This window comes from Biomphalaria glabrata, chromosome 7 (assembly GCF_947242115.1).
Source record: "Biomphalaria glabrata chromosome 7, xgBioGlab47.1, whole genome shotgun sequence".
Classification (NCBI taxonomy): Eukaryota; Metazoa; Mollusca; class Gastropoda; family Planorbidae; genus Biomphalaria; species Biomphalaria glabrata.
Window position 1 is genome coordinate 5,338,711 of NC_074717.1, and position 23,380 is coordinate 5,362,090.

Here is a 23,380-nt window from a genome sequence, read left to right on the forward strand (position 1 = left end):
TTTTTCAGTGAAGAAAATTTATGGAAAAAAAAAGTCTAAGGCTCTTTTATTTCTGTTTGCATTGGATGGCATTAGATGTAGGTCTTTTGCACATAAGAATGCTGTCAAGGTATACGCGTCAAGGTTGCCAGAGAAATGTAAACAGGAAGCTGTTGTTTGTTTGTACACATTGGCTTCTGGTAGCTACGAGTTTCTATACAGAAGGGGAAATAATGTAGGGGAAATAAATCATTTTGGTTTGTTTCAGCTACAATAACACTAACTATAAATAGAAGATGTGACTTTGTTTCAGTGAATTATGCGACCCATCGAGTATCTAAGTTTTAAAAAATATCATAATGGATGCATCTTGAAAACTATAGTTTGCGGTATGTACTAATTAGGCCTATTAAAACAAACTAAAAATTACCTTATTTAAAGAAAAAGTTAACCCTCGTAATTAAGTAGTAGCCTATAAGTTCTATAGCAATTAAACACAAAGATTCTAGATCTCTATAAAATATAAACTTAAAAAAAAAGAAGCTTCATATTCCCTGGGGCGTGCATACAAAAACAGATAGCAGAAGCAAGAGTTGCGGAAACTAGCGTCGCTAATGATAACAAAAGATAGAATAACTCCTGGGTATTGTTGAAGTCCAAGTTCGTGTACTCTCCCTTAGCTTACAGGATCACTATCTCATGGCCACAGGGCACGGTGATCTACGGGAGTTGAAGCACAACTAAGAAAAGAATGGGGGAGAGGGGAGGGTACAAATACTGCCTCCGGGAAGCTGGTAAAGGGATAAAACTGACCAGACAAATTTCAATCAAAACAATAGTGTCACAGATTAATGATTTTAGCGACAAGATAAAATTCTTACAACTGTAAGGGCTACTATTTAAAAAGAAAAAAAAAACGCAATAAGATATGAACACTAATTTGAAATCGAGGCTGAGAACTTAGGAGCATTAGAGCCTCGATCAGGAATTTGTAAACAACAACAAAAAATGACATTATTTCCTTCCAATAGTTCTTAGCGTGGCACTCTTCCACGAAATTGTAGACACTCATAAATGGTAGAGCAAAAACACATAATTAATTTGAAATGGGTGAAAATAAATGAATAACAGAAAACAAACACAATGTAATGAAATAAGTTCAAAACGAGGCTACATATTGACCAGAGACACATAGGCCTATATTGTCCTATATGTGATTCAGACTAGAAAAAAAAAAATAGTTTCGTCTGCCCCACGCTTCCGTTTTGCTGACGTCATTTTTCTATCCTTTTGTTTCGTTTCTAGTCCCTCTCCCACACCCATTCTCAGATCGAGTGGAAACTTTTGCATAATTATTCATTGGCATAGACAAGACATGAATCAATAACAAAACAAACAACAAATTAGTCAATTAATTATTGGTTATTAATTATTTTGTTCTCGGATCAAGTTGAAACTTTAAACAATTATCCAGCGCACCTAACAAAACACGAACAATTAAAAAAATAACCAATCAGTCAATGAATTAGTTGTAATGAATCATTTTTTAACATCGAATAAGGGAAATAACTTCTATAATATAGAGAGATATAGTTATAATTGCGGGGTTTTTCCCATTAGATAAAGTTTTTTAAAAAAGATTTTTGAAATACATATTTTGCTTGTATTTAATGTTGTTTTCTGTTAATGTGATGGCAACTAGATCTTTAGGCTACTATTTGTGGGGCACTAATATTTAAGCAAAGTTTTCAAAAGGAATATCAAACTGTTCATGACACTGACTTTATTTCAATTTTTCGTTCAAGTCAGCAATAAAAAAAAACCAGCATGCTAATGACGCTAGTTGATAACACTGCACGGAATAATTGACCAAAGATAACGAGTGGAGTAAAAAGACGGATTCAGATTAGACAGGTAAAGAAACAAACAAAAAAATATGGGCACAAGTCAGTGACACTGATTGTGTCAAATACGAACTGAATAGTTTATTGAATAGATAACACACAAAAAAAAGGATGTTTATTTTAAGACTCTCATCAAAATAACAAGATTAAATGAGCTTTTTTTCCCCATGCTTCTTAAGCCAAGCAACAGCTAAAAAATACAACTTCATTTCCATGTATGCACGAAACAATACTTCCATATGTGATGTATTATTAATAGGTGGGACGATGAGGAGGAGGAGTACAAATACCCCGCCCTCGTTCCCCAGGCTTGGTTGGTGATCGTCTGCATATTTTAGTGTCATTTATATCTCGTACTCCCAATCATGTCACGTGGTCTTTGATACGTTGTAAACTTATTTCCATAATTTATTTTTCGCTATTTCATAATACATTGGTCGCATTAAACCGAAGTAATATGCAAATAGAATAATCAACATACGAAGTAATATGCAAATAGAATAATCAAAATACCTGAAGTAATATGTAAATAGAATAACCAAAATACCTATAGAATCATCAAAATGTCTGTTTAATCAAAATACCTATGTCTGTATAATCAAAATACCTATGTCCGAAAATGAAAATACCTATGTCCTTAAAATCAAAATACCTTTGTCAATATAATCAAAATACCTATGTCTGTATAATAAAAAATAGTTATGTCCGTATAATCAAAATAACTATGTCTGTATAATCAAAATACCTATGTCCGAAAATAAAAATACCTATGTCCTTAAAATCAAAATACCTTTGTCAATATAATCAAAATACCTATGTCTGTATAATAAAAAATACTTATGTCCGTATAATCAAAATAACTATGTCTGTATAATCAAAATACCTATGTCCGCATAATCAAAATACCTATGTCAGTATTGCTGTTACTAGAAATGTCCCATTTCACACACATGTACACACACAAACATACACTTGCTATTTTGGAACAGCGGTTCTCAACCTGAGAGATTCGAAGGCGGCAGCTGCGCAGCACAATTGCTTCGACTGTAATCAGTTTTCCAAGGTGAAGATAGAGCTCCACAGCTATATTCTTGTACTTTAACTATCATAAGATTTAGCTCTGCTTCCTTACATAGGAAATAAGACTGAGCTCTGCTTCCTTACATAGGAAATAAGACTGAGCTCTGCTTCCTTACATAGGAAATAAGACTGAGCTCTGCTTCCTTACATAGGAAATAAGACTGAGCTCTGCTTCCTTACATAGGGAATAAGACTGAGCTCTGCTTCCTTAGGGAATAAGACTAAGCTCTGCTTCTTTAGGAAATAAGACTGAGCTCTGCTTCCTTACATAGGGAATAAGACATAGCTCTGCTTCCTTACATAGGAAATAAGATTGAGCTAATCTAGCACGATGGGGCCTGTCATTGAAAGAGATTCCATCCAAGGTAAAATATAGAGAGGAATGGAGAAAAACAGGAAATCTTGTGCGTGCCCAGAGGCGTAGTGAGCATAACGTGCGCCCGGGGAAAGGTACTTTATTGCCTACCCCCATTTTCCATAAACATCACATAGAAATATAGGCTGCGTGTGGTGCCCCCATGTAGTTGGCGCCCTGGGCATAGTGCCCCCTTCCTCCCCCCCCCCAACTACGCCTCTGCCTGGTGCCCCCATGGTCCAACAGACTAAGGGATAGGTGAAGGTGATCAGGAAAGACAGTCTATAAAGCATTTCATATTTTATTGTATTTTTCTTAATGTCTCTTCTATCCTCTAGTCAGCACAGTTCAGGTTGATACACAAACGTATGTACACTTTTATACAGTAGACCTAACAGTCAAGGGCACAGCGAACTCACTTATTCATTATTACGAGGCGTGTAACTTGCGGTAAAATCCCGCTAGCAGGTTGACCCCACCCCGTTGTCCCGCCCGAATCCCTCTGACCACGAAATCACTCTCTTCGAGGTTATCACTCGAGATATTTGGGCAGTAAAACAACTTTCCACTACACCAGATAAAATCAGTGATAAGTATCTCGTTCTGGCCATCTATTGCTAACATCAAGAGTCCATCCTGATAAAACTCTCTCCTCTCAAACCAACACCGACAAACCGGCCTTCATAACATAAGCCCGTATGTAGATAACTAGATTCAAAGCCAGAAGACGACCGCAGTGCTTACTCTCCCAAACAAAAAAACAACAACAGGATTATAAAGTCACATGGTACACTGAACAAATCTATACTAATGCCGATTTAGACCCTCCCCTCTTTGCCTTTGTATCTAAGGAATAAAACGTTTGGAATTAGGAAAATTAAAACCAAATAACCGAGATAAGAACGCCGCTTATGAAGAAGCGTCCCTAAGTCAACTACCGAAAGAGCCAAGTGATGAGAACACGGCTAAGTACCGAAAAACCTAAGTAAGCCTAATAAGAACACGACTAACTATACCAAGTACCGAAACAACATATCAAAGCTTTGTTCACTAAGGAGTTTTATTATTACTTTCTTATTATTTTCTTCTTCTTCTTCTTCTTATTATTATTATTACATTGTATAGAATAACTTATAGTGACTCATTGGCAGTGCTAGGATTGAGATTCCTTAGACGGAAACAAAATCATTGTAGTTTCCACCAAGACATTTTCTAATGTTGTGGCAGGTGTGCGTAGCTGCCCTTCTAATATGTAGGCTATCAAGAATGTTCATGTCCACGCTACTGACACCAGAACTAGGAAGACGGCTGAAAATACCGTGACGTCTGGTGATTGCAGATGTCCAACCTGTGACTGCAGATGTGTATCTAGGATTAGCTTCTTTAGTCATATGGGAAACTGCAAAGGGAAAAGATGGAGTCTCAAGACGTCAAATGCATCAGTAAAGAATGCTAAGTGGGCTTTGGTCCAATCTCTTTATGCTGGGGTATGGGGTGTCAGGAATAGGTTTCTTAGAGCGCTTTGGTCCAATCTCTTTATGCTGGGGTAAGGGGTGTCTGGAATAGGTTTCTTATAGGGCTTTGATCCAATCTCTTAATGCTTGTGTATGGGATGTTTGAAATAGGATCTTACGGAGCTTTGATCCAATCTCTTTATGCTGGGGTAAGAGGTGTCTGGGATAGGTTTCTTAGAGCGCTTTGGTCCAATCTCTTTATGCTGGGGTAAGGTGTGTCTGGAATAGGTTTCTTAGAGGGCTTTGGTCCAATCTCTTAATGCTGGGGTATAGGGTGTCTGGAACAGGATCTTACAGCGCTTTGGTCTAATCTCTTTATGCTGGGTTAAGGGGTGTCTGGAATAGGTTTCTTATAGCGCTTTGGTCCAACCTCTATATGCTGGGGTAAGGGATGTCTGGCAGAAAGTTTCTTTGCTTATGAAGCACAAATCAAATCGGATTAAATCTCGAAAGGGCTATACATTAAGAGCCCTAAGTTAGGCAGGGAAGCGGTTTGTGACCTACTCACACGTCCCATGTCCACTCTTCACCCTCAACCACTTCACATATTTTCAACTTATACCCATTAGTAGGTCGATGAGAGACTCTACCCATTAGTAGGTCGATGATAGACTCTAACCATTAGTAGGTCGAGGATAGACTCTACATATTAGTAGGTCGATGATAGACTCTACCCATTAGTAGGTCGATGATAGACTCTACCCATTAGTAGGTCGATGATAGACTCTACCCATTAGTAGGTCGATGATAGACTCTACCCATTAGTAGGTCAATGATAGACTCTACCCATTAGTAGGTCGATGATAAAATCTACCCATTAGTAGGTCAATGATAGACTCTACCCATTAGTAGGTCAATGATAGACTCTACCCATTAGTAGGTCGATGATAGACTCTACCCTTTAGTAGGTTGATGATGGACCAACTTCAAAGGAGAAGGCCTACCGCCGCTTTCCCTGTGATGTGTCACAACAACGAGATAGCGAGACCGCGCCAATCCAGTTAAACGTCTGCAGACAAGGGTAAAACAACGAAAGAACAGATTTACTGACCAGCGGTAGCCTCTATCACCAGCTCCTTAAGCGTATTAGGGATGAGATATTTATCTTTTTAATCCTTAGAGATTTATCTTTGATGGGTTTCGTGTGTCCTGCGCCCTTCGCGGAGTTACTTTGTAAGTTCGGTCAGAGCATAATTAATTCATTTCATTTCTATAATAATAGTAATAATAATAATAATAATAAATACTCTCCGCAAGAGGTTCTCGAGTCTACTGAACATCTGCTGTACTGGGATAGGCCTATTCTGACCGACAAAACGGTAGATTTCAATCGCCCGGATCTGCTGTTCATCGATAAAAAAGAAAAAAAACGCTACCATTATCGATATCGCCGTACCACTGTCTCATAATTTAAGAAAAACTGAGATAGAAAAACAAAAAAAATATGGGAACCTAGGCTTGGAGATTAAGCGTCTATGGAAATTGTCCAAAATAACAATATACCCCATTGTTATATCAACCGAGGGGATAATAACAACTGACCTCACAGACACCTTCAAGGCCCTTAACATTCCTAGGAACATCTTCGTTGCCTGTCAGAGGGCGGTACTGCTGCAGACCTGCCACATCACCAGAAAATTCCTCAGTGGAAACTGTTAAAGGGACTACGATGAATTTTGTTTCTCTTTAGCGAAACTCGACCCTGGCAGCGCCAGAGAATGACTACTCGTTCATTTCTAACATAATAATAATAATAATAATAATAATAACAATAATATATCACCAGAAATTCCTCAATGGAAACTGTTAAAGGGACTACGATGAATTTTGTTTCTCTTTAACGAAATTCGACCCCGGCAGCGCCTGAGAATCAGGGCCGGCCCTACCAATTGCGGGGCCATATGCGAAACGGATTGTGCGGGGCTCAGTGTGGGTAGGGATAAGGATATTGTCAAAATTAAGAGTTTGTATTAGAAAATACATTCGTCTTTGCAATACATTTTTATTAAAGGAAAGCTGACTAAAGGTTTTTTTTAATCGCGCGTAGGACTGGCACCCCAAAATGACCATTTTGTCTGTTTTTCAGGAGATTTTTATGAGTTTCATGGAGATTTTTAATTTCAGGAGATTTCCAGGACTTTTTCGTATATTTTATAATTAGGGACAGGAGATTTCCAGGAGCACTTGGACAATCAGGAGGCCGCGGAAACCCTGCTATTATAGATAAGATTTAATGTTTTAATTTAACAATTTGCACCTAGAGTTAGCGCGGGGCCTATGAAAGTGCGGGGCCCACTACGACGACATAGGCTGCAGTGGCCTAAGTCCGGCCCTGCAGAGAATGAATGCTCGTTTGTTTCTAACATAATAATAATAATAATAATAATAATAATAATTTTAAGCGTAGATATACTGCAATTGTTTCATCACTCGCAGCGACATCTAGATTATAGCGAGGACAAGACAACAGGTGAAGATAACTCCGAAACATAATGACCAAGACTAACAACAAATACCTGGACTATGAAAAACCATGAATGAGGTTAGAGAGTATGAACATCAGCGGTCTGCACAAGTGTATTGACACGTGACCAGAAAAAAAAAGGTCTACCAGTTGTGGTCACCTCTCGCCGCTAGCGTTTGGTTCGGTTCCAGACACCTCAGATTACAATCGTACACTGGAAGATATGCAATTTACTTGCGTGTTGATGAGGCATGGAACGGAAACATGGTGGAGAGGGGGGGGGGGGGGAGAAAGCTGCCGGCATCGGGCCTCTGGTCACGTGGCCGTCGATTACACGCCATTGCCATGGAAACAGTGATCGTCATTTTTTTTCGTGGGAATATTAGAGCCCTGCTCACACACTCAAATCATTCAAACATGTGTTTCACACATTTGACCGAAATTAAAACACCAAAATGGATTCTAAAAATATTAACTCTTTCGCCCCTACTCCCCACCAGATGGTCTATGATTTGAAGGCGGATTCAGGTAACCGGAATGAAATATTTACTCTTGGTTTTATTAACATTTTGAAATAGCCTATTTTAAAGGTCGACAATTAGGCTGAGGTCTAGAAGAGTAAGGCCCCTGCTAGAGGATTGAGGTTCCCTGCACAAAACAGTCGCCGTATAAATTGTTGAATACTAATGCGTCAGAGAATTGACTTGTCAGGAACTGGGTTACAGAATAGTCATACCAAAGCACTGTGATAGCGCGACCAGCCAATATTGATAGTCAAGATAATGACAGAGCCGTAAATATTCCCTTTTTTTTTTCTTTTCGTTCTAAAATTATAAATAAATGCCATATTTATGATCTAGGACAGTGTTTCCCAAACTGTGTTCCGCGGAACCCTAGTGTTCCGCGATGACTGCATAGGTGTTCCGCGAACTTCTTGAATAACTAACTAGTAGGCAATCACGTGAATTAATCTCTCTGAAAAAAATAAGCAGAATGTAGAATGTGCGAGGTGTTGAAATAGTTTGGAAAACAATGGCCTAGTCTAGGTAAAGTCCATTTCATTCAGCGCCTTTTTGGGCCCTAATATATGGAGCGAGAAAAATAACATGGCGAATTGACAAAATATTCCTCATTCTGCAAGGAAGGACAAATTCAAACAAAATCACTTTCCATTCATGCTTTGATCTGCATTGCATTCTCTTTAAAAAGAAGAACCCGATTTCACAAAAGGATAGAATTGGGATAGCGGTATCCTCAAGTTAAGATAGGGTTACCAGACACAAGCACACCCAGAGGAGGGCAAAAAGGAGGACAAAGCCTTAGAAAGGAGGACACACACACACAAAAAAAACAAAGACAAAGTAAACTTTACAAAACTAGATCTAGGATTACATTGTATTTGATGAAGTATTTCAGCCAATCAAAGACTCTAGAACTTGACAATATATAGTGTGGTAATTCTCAGACACATCGCTACCGAAAAGCGCATGCGCACTTGTGGGAATTCCACGCATTACATTTTTTTTAAAGTTTTACATTGTGAGAAGGGGGCGCCGTGACTGAGTCGCAAAAAAAAAAAAGTTCCGCAATGATGCATCAACACCGCTTCATTTCCGGCATTGTCGCAAATTGAAATGACATCATAAGCAAGCTTAGGAAACTTTATTAAACCATTTTGCCGAAACAAAAGGTTTGGTTGTCATGAAATATTCATTCTAATCCATAAATTATATTTTAAAATATAATCCTTGAAGTCAGTGTTCCCCAAACTTTGTCCTCAATGGAACACTTCGCACATTCTGAGTATTTAGTGGAACACTTTGCTTATTTTTTTTTAGAGAGATTAATTCACGTGGCGTACCCTGTTTAATTATTCCAATAGTTCGAGGAACACCTATTCAGGCCTCGCGGGACACTAGGGTTCAGAGGAACACAGTTTGGGGAACACTGCTTTAAGCAGGGTAAGGTAGGGCAAAAGGCCCATCGGGGCCCTTTCCTAATTTTTACGCGAATGGCTTTTGGGATGATACAAATTAGGACTTCATGAGATACCTTACATCCGGTCATTTCAAATAGAATCCTTTATTGTAACGGATGTTGCGATGATCTATACCATTTAACACATTTCTTTTTAACTACAACAAATTGACGCTTGTTGCAGGCGACACACACTGAACACATATTATTCGTATATGCCTTTCAGAAATCTCATAATTCAAAAGATAATGAGCTATAATGGTCATTCATACAATGAACCAAGTGATTGCTGTAGCAACGTTGACCAATAACTACCCTCAACGGTCCCTCGACTTCTTTGCCCATACTGCCCAGGGCGCCGAAGGTACAGAGAGCCAAACGAAAAGGGCGGGGGGAGGGGGGAGAACTAACGGGTATCACCCTGTTTAGAAGTCCAATAATTAAAAAACAATAAAGACGAAACAGAACGGAGCAGAGTGAAGCGAATCAAACAATTAAAATCCCATAAAGAGGAGAGCTGGAAAAGAGGAGCTACTCTTTGTGTCCAGATGCAAATCAAAAACCGAAATTTGCATAATATGTGTGTGATCTAACAGATTTGTCGACCAAATTTGAATAATAAATTGTCTCTTTTCTTATCAACAGGTGAAATTATAGAGAACAATTTAGCTATTTATAGATTTCATTGCGACTTTCAACAATTTTTATCATTGTAGTGCTACGCGCTAGCCTTGAGTCTAACATTCTTAATCCCATTTTTTTAAAGACATGCTATCTGGAGTCGAGATTAACGAAGCCCACTGTACGGTCAAGAAATCTACACACTGTCACTGATAAGACATTAGTAATAGTTCAACATTTGATCACTAGATGGTATGTCCCGCAAAAAAAATTTAAATAAATAAATTTAAACAAGCAAAATATTGTTGAAAATCTTAAAGACAAAAACAAAGGATATCTACGAGAAAGAACCGAAAAAAAAAATCACTGCCATATATCTAGTACTACTTTTTTTTTTCTAGATACAACTAGATAAATTAATTACCTCTAAGTAATCAACTAATTGGTAAATTTTGTTTCGTCCTAGACTCTGTGAATAATTATGCGAAATTTCAACATGATCCGATAATTGAGAGTGGGAGAAAAAAACGTGTAGGGCCTGCAAAGCGTAAAAGGGGAATAATTCCACACATACAGCCACATTTCCAATAAGTAGCATTTATTTCCCTTTTTATACAAAAATAACCAATAATTAATAAATTGGGGGCACGGTGGCCTAGTGATTAAGGGTTTGACTTCCAAAACATGAAGTCCCGAGTTCGAATCTCGGTGAAGATTGTGATTTTGAATTTCGGGATTTTTTTTTGGGCCCCCTTGAGTCCCCCCCCCCCCCAGCTCTACTGGGTACCAACTTTAGGTGGGGAAAGTAAAGGCGGTTGGTGATTGTTGAGCTAGTCACATGATACCCTGCTCTTTAACCGTTGGCTAAAGAAACAGATGACCTTAACATCATCTGCCCTCAAGATCGCAAGAAGTGAAAGGGAAACTTTAATTAATTAATTAATTAATTAGTTAAATTTTGTGTGTGTGTATTGATTCGTGTTTTGTTAGGTATAACAAACATATGTGTAAAGTTGAAACTTGATCCGAGAAAGGGTGTGGGTTAAATAACGTGTACAACAAATGCACCAGACAGACAGACAGGACAATTTAAGGGGGAAAAAAGTTGACGTTAATTTTCTTTGTACAACTCCATCTGTTGATAAGGACAGTGTACACACCGCTATCTAGACCACAGATCTGTTATCCAATTATTACACACATCTTGGACATAGGTGGATTGGTTGATGTGTACAGTTCATATGAAATTCAAGTCGGACAACTTATTTTTTTAAATGCATTTAAAAAGCAATCACGGTAGAATCCCCCAGATACCCACTTCTTTTCCCAATGGTCCACACAAGTGATATGATTATAGCGTATTGAGAAAGCTAAAAGCATGAAATATCGCTAAACAAAAACAACTGGTAAAACTATTTCTAATCGCACAGATTTATTGTTGTGGGTCTAGATCTATTACAAATTTAATGACATGACTGATCCAAACTAATTGATACAATTACATTTTAAATAAGCTTGGTTTCTTTAAAAAGTATTTTTATGTTTTTATTTTGCTTGTTGATTGTCTTTAAAAATGGAAAGTAGACTCTGATTATACTGCAACTCCCCCCGTGACACCGCACTCCCCCACCTCTCCCTAATCCTTAAACACACTTAATCCAGTAATCAGACAAGATGATACAAGGTGATGACACGACCAAGTCTGAGCGTACTTAGAAAAGAAAAGTACACATTACACGGTGTAGCATCAAATCAAACACTGAGGTGATTGTTACCTATCAATACTAACAGCCCTCGAATGGGTGCCCTATCAGATAACACAGCTACTTAAAGCCACCTACTTCGACCGATATCAGGATTCGGTGGTCGCCCCGGTTCGGAAATAAAATAGCGAGAAACAAACGATGCCCGCCTTTCTTTGTATAGAACATAATCTCGCGAGATATATATATATATATATATATATATATATATATATATATATATATATATATATATGTATATATATATAATGGTTAGAGTGGTCTACTAAAACTTGATGTAAACTTGTATAAGGGATGAGGTCATTAGAACAACGCAGAGCATTGTCTATCGTTAGAAAAAAGTCATCGACAGGCACTTGTAGAACAAAGCAATTTTCACTAAGTTTGTGGAGTATTTTTAGAAATGGGAACCGACCACAGTGGTAAAGAGGATCACGTTTAAGGGAATACAAGTAGTAAACTTTTAAAACCTACTTAATGTTCAAATAATAGGCCCAACAGTTAACTAAATAGTCATATTTTATTTGCCTTTAAAAAAACAAAGCGTGAGAACAAAACAAGCAATAGAAAAACGAGAAGGAACCGCTAAGTACTGCCATTTAACTGAAAATTACGGAGTTTATCTCCCTTTCTGCTATATAAAACAAAATTTATTAATTATTATTAAAAAATTAACGAATTGGTTAATTTTTAGGATTGATTCGTGCATTGTTATCGACCATGAATTATTATGCAAAATTTCAACTTGATCCAAGAAAGGGAAATGGGAGAAAAAACATGTTCAAACTTTTTACCAGACGGACAGACAGACGGACAGACAGACAGTGTGAGTTGATATAAGCTTTTTTAAAAAAAAAAAATGGCCAATCAACTTAGCTACCCAGCCATAGTTCTATGTGAGAGAGTTAGTGCGCATAATTCAGATTAGGTTACACATGTTGAGGACAAAATAGAAAACACCAAACTGTTGGAGATGGGTGGAAAGAGAAATACAGAGGTACATATCTTTGAGAGACAGTGGAGATGGATTGGTCACATCCTAAGAAAAGATGCCAACAACAGAGCTAGACATGCCTAAGAGTTTAACCACAAGGGCACAAGACGTAGAGGAAGACCAAAAAGAACATGGCGACGCTGTGAACTAGATGAAGCTGAGAGGACCGGAAAGAGCTGGGAAGCCATTAAAAAACTAGCAAGAGACCGTGGAGAGTGGCGCGTTTTTACTGAGGCCCTATGTCCCATGAGGAAAGAAAGGAAAGATGATGATAATGATGGCGGAATGGGTTCCAACTCGGGACTATCGTGACGACTCAGGAAAAGTTGGGGGCTTGAAAAAAAACACTCACCACTAATTAGCAAGAGGAAGAGGAGACGAGCCTGGAATACATGGATCTAGAGGCAGATGCCGGACGGTCAAGACATTGGGACAGTTGAAGAGACACGTCCAGAAGAGAGACGCCAGGAGGAAGCTGGTTGGTGGCCCAGGCGTGACCACGGGCAGAGATAAAATGAGATGACCACTAAAAGGCACATTTAAAGAAACTAGAAAATAATCAAAAGATGGAAAAAATGAAAGGGATGTTTTTGTTTGTAAACTATTTTACATGTTTCGTATGTTTTACATGTTTCGGATGTTCCTTCAGGGTTGAAGATAATTTACTTCCTAGTCCAAACTTCCTGCAGAACGACGGGGGATGGGAGCGGGCAGGGTATGAACACAGGACGATCGAATGAGTCCGAACGACAGTCTAGCGCGCAAACCACAATACCCAGGCAGCCATCATGGATAAAGGGCAGAAAAAGCACTAACCCATATATTCTTGTGAGACCTTTATGTCCACCAGACAAATTTTGTAATTTTTGAATATTTTCTACTTTTAGATCCACATTAAAGGTAAAATAGAAATAATTTACATAAACATTGATTACATGGAGCAACCTTAAAATGAAACTGTATCCTGTTAGGGCATGAGTTATATCTCATTATAGCGATATGAGTGTTTATATTTTAGCTGAACACGTCTTAGTGTCATATTATAGAATGTAGCATGACTAAAACAGACTAGACCACCCATTTTGTTTTCGGTCGTCTGGCTAATATTCAACCAATATAGTTGGGGAAAAAATAAAGGGAAATAACCAAAGTAATTGGCTTCAAATACACATATTACCTCCCTTAAATATTTAATTGCAATATAAAGTATGTATGTTTGATATGTACACATGAGATATATCAATTTTGTTAGTTATAATAATTTTGGTGACTTGAAAGTATCATATGTATGGCAGATACCTATAGATAGCTAGGTAAGTTGGTGTAGTTAGAGTGCGATATAGTGGTAGTGTTGATAAGCTATGTATTTTAAAAGGTATATAATAATTTTTGGACAATTTGTAAGAATGGTAAAAATCAAATTTTAAGCCTCTTACGATTTTAGCATAGGCTAAAGTAATTTCTGTTATTTCCATGGCAAGAGTGATCATTCAAAATTGAGTCCATAGATTTTTTAGCTTATTCAATTCAAATTCTTCCCTCAATGTTTTGTTTGTTTTCTTATGATTTAAAAAAAAATACATTGTTTAGTTTATTTCAAAATCTTTCCTCAATCTACTTTGGTTTTCTTAAAACCTATTATCGCTCCACATTACCCCATGTTATGTAATCTTCTTTAACCAATGGTACTGTATTACATTCCTTAAATAAAGTAAGCCTTATCTTAAAAATTGTGAAGTCAAGAATTGAAACATCTGTTTTGAAACGCTATCGTGAGAATCACTTAATTAATACATTCACCAAACAGCAGGCATATAAAAATGAAAAAACAACAACAACAACAACAACACATACACAGACAAACTCAAGCAGACGACTTACTCGGTATTGCTGTTGATCTGCGACGTCTGTTACCGCCACTGTCAGAGTCTGAGGAACAGAAATGAGAGAAGTTACTTAAAGTGATTTTAACATTACGTAAGGGTTTAATCGCAAAGGGTTGCCAGAGAATGCTGACCATGTCCTTCAATACTGCATTTTTTACCAAGAGGCCCGAACAAGACACTGGCCCCAAAAACACCCCAATAGAAAGAAAACTATATGGAGAGCTCCCTGATTTGGAAACCACTGCGCAGTTCATCTCATATATTGGTCTAGTCATCTGAACGCCCCAAAATAATAGTGAGAACGAGGAAGAAGAAGCAAAGGGTGGCCAGTCGGTGTCCCTCAAAGAAACTGTTGGCAGATGCTTCAACCAAACAAAAACAATAAATGAAAAAAAAAACTGTATTCAATAAAGTGTAGTAATGGTATGAGATTTTGTGAGACAATTCATTACAGAAGGCTTCAACACTGCCCTTCAACGCCATAACCTGTGGGTAGTGGAGACCAATAGCTCGTTGCCACGTCGTTCAGACGTAATACGTGGAAACGACATGTTGGTCTCCACTGCCCACAGGTGTCGACGCTGCAGTTCAGTGCTCAGGCCTTCTACGTCGGTTTGTGTCGCTGCGGGTGGTACGCCCATAACACCCATCCACCGTTACGCTTCTGCTGCCATAATAAACAAACGCAATCTGATAAGGGGAGAAAAAATTGTCCCCGAAATAACTAAGAGAATTGGCGACCATTTCTCCACTATAAATATTACTAATAATGTCAGCTCAGCAGCCGTACACAAAACTAGGTCATCCGGCCCAGATAACTGAAATTCGGGCACGCTATACTCGCAGAGAGCTGATACGACCTTGAAAACTATAAATCAAATCGTCTTAATTCAGGTGCGTTTGTGGTGTTCTCTCCCGGCCCTCCCCCATCAGGAACAGCGCCGTCTCTAGATTTGGCCACGCCTCAGTTTTCAGCCTATAGGTAGACAACGTTTTTAGGGCCACTTTCAATTCTTTAAACGAGGTTCCCAGCAAAAGCATACACCATTTTACGGACTTTGAAATGCAATAAAATCCTCAAGTAATAACAAAGAGGACTCCGCGTATAATATGTTTTCAACTTTGCACATATAAAAAGGGGGATAATCCATATTTATTGACTGAGACCGTCCGAAAAATGTAAATTATCCAAACCAGATTTAACTTCCGTTCTCACCAGCGGTATAAAAAAAAAAGTGTAATCCTAAAAGACATCACGCGATATATTTAATCTTCCGAAGCCAGACGATCCATAGTGGAATCCAAAAAGGCCGGAACAGGACAATAATTAAGCAGCGAAGCATGGGGCACCACCCCACAGGTGAACACCTTGCCCTGTTCGGCCGAACCTTGATGCCCGTTGCCGACACTGTGGTGAGTCACTGTGGTACATACCTTGCGTGAGTGTCGGCAGCTCCGAGAGCTCCAGTACGGGAGCCACGAGGCATGTATCTCTGCAGAGTCACTAAACCTGCAAAGGGAGCTATGCGGCACCAAGCAGAAGAGCAGAGCTTCTCTCCAGGGCATTACGGGAGGCGCCCTCCAGTTCTGTTGGAGGATAGGAGTTTATCTCAGCTGGTTCCAGCACAACGACCAACCACCCTTACTCCTCCCCAACTAATTTAAGGTACCCATTAGATGATTAGAGCTGGTTTGCCTCAGAGGTGCCCTATAATCCCAAAATTCAAAATACCAGCCTTCACCAGGATTCGAACTGGAACCGTCGGTTCGGAAGACAAGCGCTTCATCACTCAGCCACCGCGCCTCCATTTATAAACACACAAAATTTATTTTGACTTGAATTTTAAAATTATTGCATCTATAAATCTTCTCTGTAACATATATACACATATAGGCTACGTAGACCAATTCATTGATAGCTTATTCTGTTTCTCTGTTAGGAGAGAAAAACAATTAATTCTTGTATTTGTTTTTTAATGTTTTTTTTTCTGTTTTTTTTTTCAGTATTTAGTGTACTTTTTTTTTGTTATTTAGCCTGCAGTATTATGTATCTGGCAAAAGACACAGCTGATCTCCTGTTACAAAGTACAATTAAATATATTCATGAAAGATTTCTTCAAACTTTTTTTTTAAACTGTCAATAGCACATGACCATATTTGCTGAGCTAGTTAAATAACTATCTCTGTTATGCGTCCCCTCGTGTCCCCCCCCCCCCCCCCCACACATTTCCTCTTTTTTTTTTCAGCCATAGTCCCTGAAAGTGCTACAAACATTTTAATTAAACTCCAGAAATAAATGAAGTGTCACTCGTGCACGCACTTGATGTTGAGTCATATATCGACAAACAAACAAACAAACAGATGCACAGATAGGATCTAGACCTGTGTAATGAATGTTTAGCCCTCATTGACCTAACTACCAAACTATTTAATGTATTTGATATGTTTTGTGAGTCTGGATAAATGGGGGGGGGGGTACATCATTACCATTTATCAGACGTGAGTCTAACTAGGTCAGAAAACAAAACAATTGAATGCAGTTGGAGAAAGAAGCATAGTCCATATTAAACTGTTGAGAGAAAGGAAGGCGAGAAATGGAACAATAAAAACAACGAGAGAGAGAGAGAGAGAGAGAGAGAGAGAGAGAAAGGGTAACAGAAAAAAAAAGAAAGAAAAAAGGAGACCAAAAGAGAGTGAAAAGAGGGAAAGACAGAGGAAGAAAGACAAAATAAAGAGAAACAGAGAGAGACATTGAGATTGTAAGGGGAACAACAGAAAGATAGAGAGAAAACGAGCGAGAGAGAGAGAGAGAGAGAGAAAGAATGAGCAAAAGAGAGAGAGAAAAGAACAACAGAAGGTTGATAGACAGAGAAAGAGATATTATTTATTTGTTGATAGATAATACATAAGAATTTAAATGATATCTATGGCATAAAATGACAAATAAACTAGCAAAATAAAAAACAACAACTTAACAAAAAAAATCTTATCAAATGGGAACAACTCCACATTTGCAGCCCCCATCTGTCAATACTGTAAATATTTCCTCTTTTCGGTATCAACAAAAATTCTTTATTCAATTGACTAATTAGTTAATTTATTTTATTGATTCATGTCTTGTTAATAACAATGAATAAGTGTGCAAAGTTTCAACTTAATCAGAGAATGGGGAGTGGGAGAAATAACGTGTTCAAAATTTGTACCAGACAGACAGTTGATATAGGCTATATAAATACAAAAGAATAAACAAAGAAATTCAGATAGCATATTTATGTGAATACTGCGGGTGGCATGTAAACAAGAGAAGTGGAAAGCTTCGGTTAAGCAATTTATCTAATACGACACTTACCGTAATCAGACTCAATGGTGGAACAACTTTTATCCGCCGTGATACCAACATTCATCCTTTCCGAGAATCCCAGGCTAAGGTCAAGGCCGAGCCCGAACCCGTTCTCGACCAGGTCCCTGGTCCCGGGGCTCCGCTCGTCCTCGTCTTCGTAGTACGTGTCAAATGTTTCCTCAATCTCCCTCTTGGGGGAGCCGAAGGCAGTTCCGGTCAGAACTGAGATGCCGTCCTCCAGAAGGGAGCTCATCCCGCATGCAAGATCTATGCCCGCTATGTCGGTCACTTCCGTCAGCACCAGCGAATCAAACAGCGGCATTTTTTTTTTATTTTGAAAAAATAAATATCAAGGTGTATATTTGTTCCGTAGCTAAGATATTGTTGTTGTTTTAAAGTGCTCGGAATATATTTTGTTTGTTCCGTTTCTCCACACGTGCTGTATATAGCAACGAAATGGGAAGGTTGATGTTTTTACTTGCAGTTATTTTCCTTCCTTCCGACACCATTGTCATTCTATCAAGACACTCTAGTAACAAAAATAAAATTAGGACTAATAATTAATAACACCATTTGGTTTGAAACAGCGTCAATCACAATTCTATTATACGGAACAGTAACACCATTAGGTTTAAAACAGCTTCAATCACAATTCTATTATACGGAACAGTAACACCATTAGGTTTAAAACAGCTTCAATCACAATTTTATTATACGGAACAGTAACACCATTAGGTTTAAAACAGCTTCAATCACAATTTTATTATACGGAACAGTAACACCATTAGGTTTAAAACAGCTTCAATCACAATTTTACTACACGGATCACCTGACTATGAAACATCATTTCTTATTAAGCAGAAAGGAAAAGATCACACGAAAAAACAAAACCAAAAAAAGAAGCCTCTAAGGGAGATCAATCTTTGTGTATCATTAGGTACCATGATACGTAAATATATTCATAACAAAGAAAACCAAGTCAAAAACCAATTCTATTAAAACAACAATGACGTCATTCCATAACATGAATGTACTCTATACCAATGAAAGCTCGCGCTTGATAATTTCATTTAAATACACTCTAAGGGGAGATGAATTCATTATTTAAAATAAAAAAACAGTAGTTAAATCAAAAAAACTTTCAAGATATTAAGGTAACATCAGAGGCCCTAGAAGGCCACCTAGTTTCTTTATGCCTAAGGCCAGCCCTGACCTAATTAGGTCTACATAATAAGCATTGCAAGCCAGTCCCTACATTTCATATGAGATATGGGTACCAAGACATGTTGCACTTGTTATCAACGCTTAGAGGAAGCCTGCGTGTTTTTTCAATAGTCTTACATATGTGCGGTGTTATGCAGTAAATAAAAAGAACAGACCAACAAAAAAGAACTTGCATGAAATGATAGCTGATAAGTATGCCGCAACACGCCACCTACATCTCCAACAGAGCCGAGCTCAACCCCCACCAGAAGTATGTCGGCCTATCAGAGATCCTTGACCCACTTAAGTGTCCGGTAATTCTGACCAGGTTGTCATACCCAGCTTGCTTTTTTTAAAATGAATATATATTAAACAGTATTACTGGTATAACTTGCAAATTAACGCCGCATGTCAAACCAGAAGAACAAGAGCGACTGCTGAATATGTTTGAAGTAGTATTGAAGGGAGGAAAGGCATCAACAAGAAGGGCATGATTCAGAATTATTATCTCCCTTGAATATAATCGTACAATGAATGACATGTTCAGTTTGGCCAGCCTTGTTATCTTCAGTCTTCAGTCACAAACAATACTTGCAACGTGTATAGATTTGTCTGTGGTTCCGTTTAGGAACTCGCTGTCTGCATGCAAATGACTTACTTTAAGAAAACATTTAATCTAGCTCTAAACAAAAGATACATTCTAAACAAAAGATTTAATCTAGATTCTAGACAAAAGAATGAATCTAGATTAGTGATTGAATTTATAGCTATGTGATTGAATCTAGACAAGTGATTGAATCTAGACAAAATATTGAATCTAGACAAAATATTGAATCTAGACAAGAGGTTGGATGTATAAACAAGAGATTGAATCTAGACAAGAGATTGTGTGTATAAACAAGAGATTGAATCTAGACAGGTGATTGAATCTATTGAATCTAGACAAAATATTGAATCTAGACAAAATATTGAATCTAGACAAGTGATTGGGTGTATAAACAAGATATTGAATCTAGACAAGAGATTGGGTGTATAAACAAGAGATTGAATCTAGACAAGAGATTGGGTGTATAAACAAGAAATTGAATCTAGACAAGAGATTGGGAGTATAAACAAGAGATTGAATCTAGACCAGTGATTGGGTGTATAAACAAGAGATTGAATCTAGACCAGTGATTGGGTGTATAAACAAGAGATTAAATCTAAACAAGAGATTGGGAGTATAAACAAGAGATTGAATCTAGACCAGTGATTGAGTATATGAACAAGAGATTAAATCTAGACCAGTGATTGGGCGTATAAACAAGAGATTGAATCTAGACAAGAGATTGGGTGTATAAACAAGAGATTGAATCTAGACAAGAGATTGGGTATATAAACAAGAGATTGAATCTAGACCAGTGATTGAGTACATGAACAAGAGAATGTTCAAAACAGAACAGACCACGCAAGTAGTAGCTGCCTCAAAGTGGACACTGAACAAAATGACGTCTTTGCTGGCGAAAGAGACAAACACTTGTGTTGCTCTAGCTAGACCTCTCATGTGAACACACCTTTTGACCTCTAATGTGTATACACCATCAGGCGAAACAAAGAGAATCAACTCCCAAGTTGTGTCAACATGGCCTGTTCATTAGGGCATGATCACTTACTGAGCTTATAACAACACTTAACATAATGACACTCTGGTAAGAGTATTGTCTATTTATATGTCAACCAGTCAAAATCAGACACTACTATATACGATGTAGATCTAGATACATAAAACAGACACAAATTTCAAATTTGGAAAAGTCACTTCAGTCATCAACTCACAATTACTAGAGTTTATTCTTAGACCGAGGATAGGTCAAGTGAAAGAAAAATTAAACATCTAAAATGTGCAATCATATAATCTTGTTTTATGAATTGCAGACGTTCCTTAATCAAGCCAGATGAATAACTATTACAATCATGCATGTTAAAGACTTAAACTTGGAAAAATCATTGTTTTTTTCTAGCTGATTCAGACAACCCGTTCTATGCTCCAATGGCACTAGGGAAGAGGAAACCCTTGTACGAATTTGTCCTAGCATATGAAATTTTAAAAAAATTGACTTTGTGTCTTTCTGAGTATTTTAGTAGGTTGAGTTTTATTTTTTTTTTTGTACTTCTAAGTTATGGTTCAAAAAATTTTGGCCACTTTTAGTTTTCTCCTAGAAGGATGTTACTCTAACTCTAGGCTAATGTGAATATTCAATTGTTATGAATGCCACAGCTCTATTTTTTTTGTCTGTTCTAGTTTCTATTTTTTTTAAATTAATCAGTCAAATATTTCACAGTATAGTAATACTAGTAAGTAAAGTAAAGTTACCCTTTTAGACATTGTGATCTATGGGGTGGATGATGCAAGGGTCATCTGTTTCTGTGGCCCACGGTTAACAAGCAGGGGAGTCATGTGACCAGCACAATGACCAACCACCTTTACTTTTCCCCAACTAATGTCTGGTACCCATTAGAGCTGGGTGGATTCTGAGACGACATAATAATATCAAGGAATTCAATATCCCAGTCCTCACAAGGATTCGAACCCGGAACTCTTTTTATTGGGAGACACACCATGTTTGTTTATTTATTTATATTTGTTTTACTTATTTGAACTGTTAAATAAAATTGGTCAAAAGAGAAATGAATAAATTGGCCAAATATTTTTTTAAAAATTGACCCGGTCTCTATACTACGATAGTTAAAATATAAATGTTTGGAAGTAGATTGCCTAATAAAGAATTAAGCTTACAAATGTAAAAAAAAAAAAAAAGTACCAAGTAAATATTAAGAAAAAAAAAGGAACCAATTAGCTACTGCAGTAAATACGTGACCAGATTTTCTTGAGTCAATTACATTACAGGCTAAATCGCTTGCCAGGCTGTCAGTGGAACAATTAGCACACGCTCGTCTCTTTTTAAAATAATGTATACAATTAGTGAAACAAAAGGGGATTTCTCGTTAGTGGATTTACAGTGCTAAATACCAGTTTGTAAGGTGTGAATAGACCAGACAAGTCAGCGAGATTCGCAGAAGTTAATTCTAGCCAAACTATAACCGCGGCGGGGGGGGGGGGGGGGGGGGAGGGGAGAGCAAAAAAAAAACAAAACAATAAAAACAAAAAAAAATAATTAAAAAAAAAAGCTTATACGAAGTGTAATTGTATCAATTAGTTTTGATCAGTCAAGACTCGACTCTAGACCAACAATAATAAATCTGTGCGGTTAGAAATATATTTGCCATTTGTTTTTGTTTAGCGCTATGTCATCCTTTAGCTTTCTCACCATGCTATGATCTTATCAATTATCTAGACCCTTTGGGAAAATTGGAAAAAAAAAAGGGGGGGGGGGTAAAGGGTTATCAGGGTGAATTTTTACCATAATCGTTTTTTAAAAGTTATTATAAAAAACTCATGACTTAAACCACGGCAGGCTGACATTCTAACCACTCTGCTAGTGTGGTGCGTATGAAAATAGAAGATTGTATAGCTATCTATTGTTTGTTTCAAACTTACTTTAAAGGGGACTAATTCAGCTTATACTACCACATCACTCAAATTCATTTTTTCCCTTGTTCGAGATACCAAACAAAAAAATCAATTACCAATAGTTAATTAACAACTTGGTTATTTTTTTTATTATTGATACTTGTGTTGTCCGGTAAAAGAAATAATTGTGCGAAATTTTCAGCTGATCCGACAGATAGGGTGTTGGAGAAATAACGTTTACAAACTTTTTACCAGACAGACAGACAGACAGACTGTTAATATAAGCTTTGTAAAAAGGTACCCATTCAGATCTTGAGATCTTTGGGGGCAGATGATGTAAAGCTCATCTGTTTTATATGACGTTAACAAGGAACTTATGTGGCCAACACAACGACCAACCGCATTTGCTTTCCCCTAAATATCACGAAATTCAAAATCGAAGTCTTCACATGGACACGAACTACGTGTGTGTGTGTTAGCTACTTATTATCTGACCCAGGGCCGGCCTTAGATAATTGGAGGCCCTAGGGAAGTGAGCAAATAAAATAGACAAAAGAAATATTAAACATCGAAATAATACAATTACGTAATTTATATAAAACCTATTGTACTTCATCAATAACATTGGGCACACGTTTCGCTAGTTCTTCTCTATAAAATTGTATTCAAAATTGGAGGCTCTAGGCGGCTGCCTAGTTTGCCTATGCTTAACGCCGGCCCTGGTATCGTTCATGTATAGTAGGGCATAGTTAGCAAACGAACCAAGGGAGATAAACTGGAAAATGCATA

The 23,380-nt window shown here is 37.7% G+C and overlaps 1 protein-coding gene across 12 annotated transcripts in view; it reads right to left on the bottom strand.

Moving 5' to 3' along the window:
• LOC106052019 (hepatocyte nuclear factor 4-gamma-like) overlaps window positions 1–23,380 on the bottom strand; it is a 75,290-nt gene that overhangs the window by 17,227 nt on the left and 34,683 nt on the right. For 9 of the 12 annotated variants that reach the window (XM_056035695.1, XM_056035690.1, XM_056035687.1 and 6 more), the window contains exons 2-3: window positions 17,887–18,406; window positions 14,533–14,580 (exon numbers count right to left, since the gene is read on the bottom strand). In XM_056035695.1, coding sequence (XP_055891670.1) covers window positions 14,533–14,580; window positions 17,887–18,199 — 361 coding nt within the window. In that variant the 5' untranslated portion in view covers window positions 18,200–18,406. Of the gene's footprint in view, window positions 1–7,348; window positions 7,501–14,532; window positions 14,581–17,886; window positions 18,407–23,380 lie in introns of those variants that run through there. The other 3 variants (XM_056035699.1, XM_056035698.1, XM_056035700.1) reach the window with 2 other exon arrangements.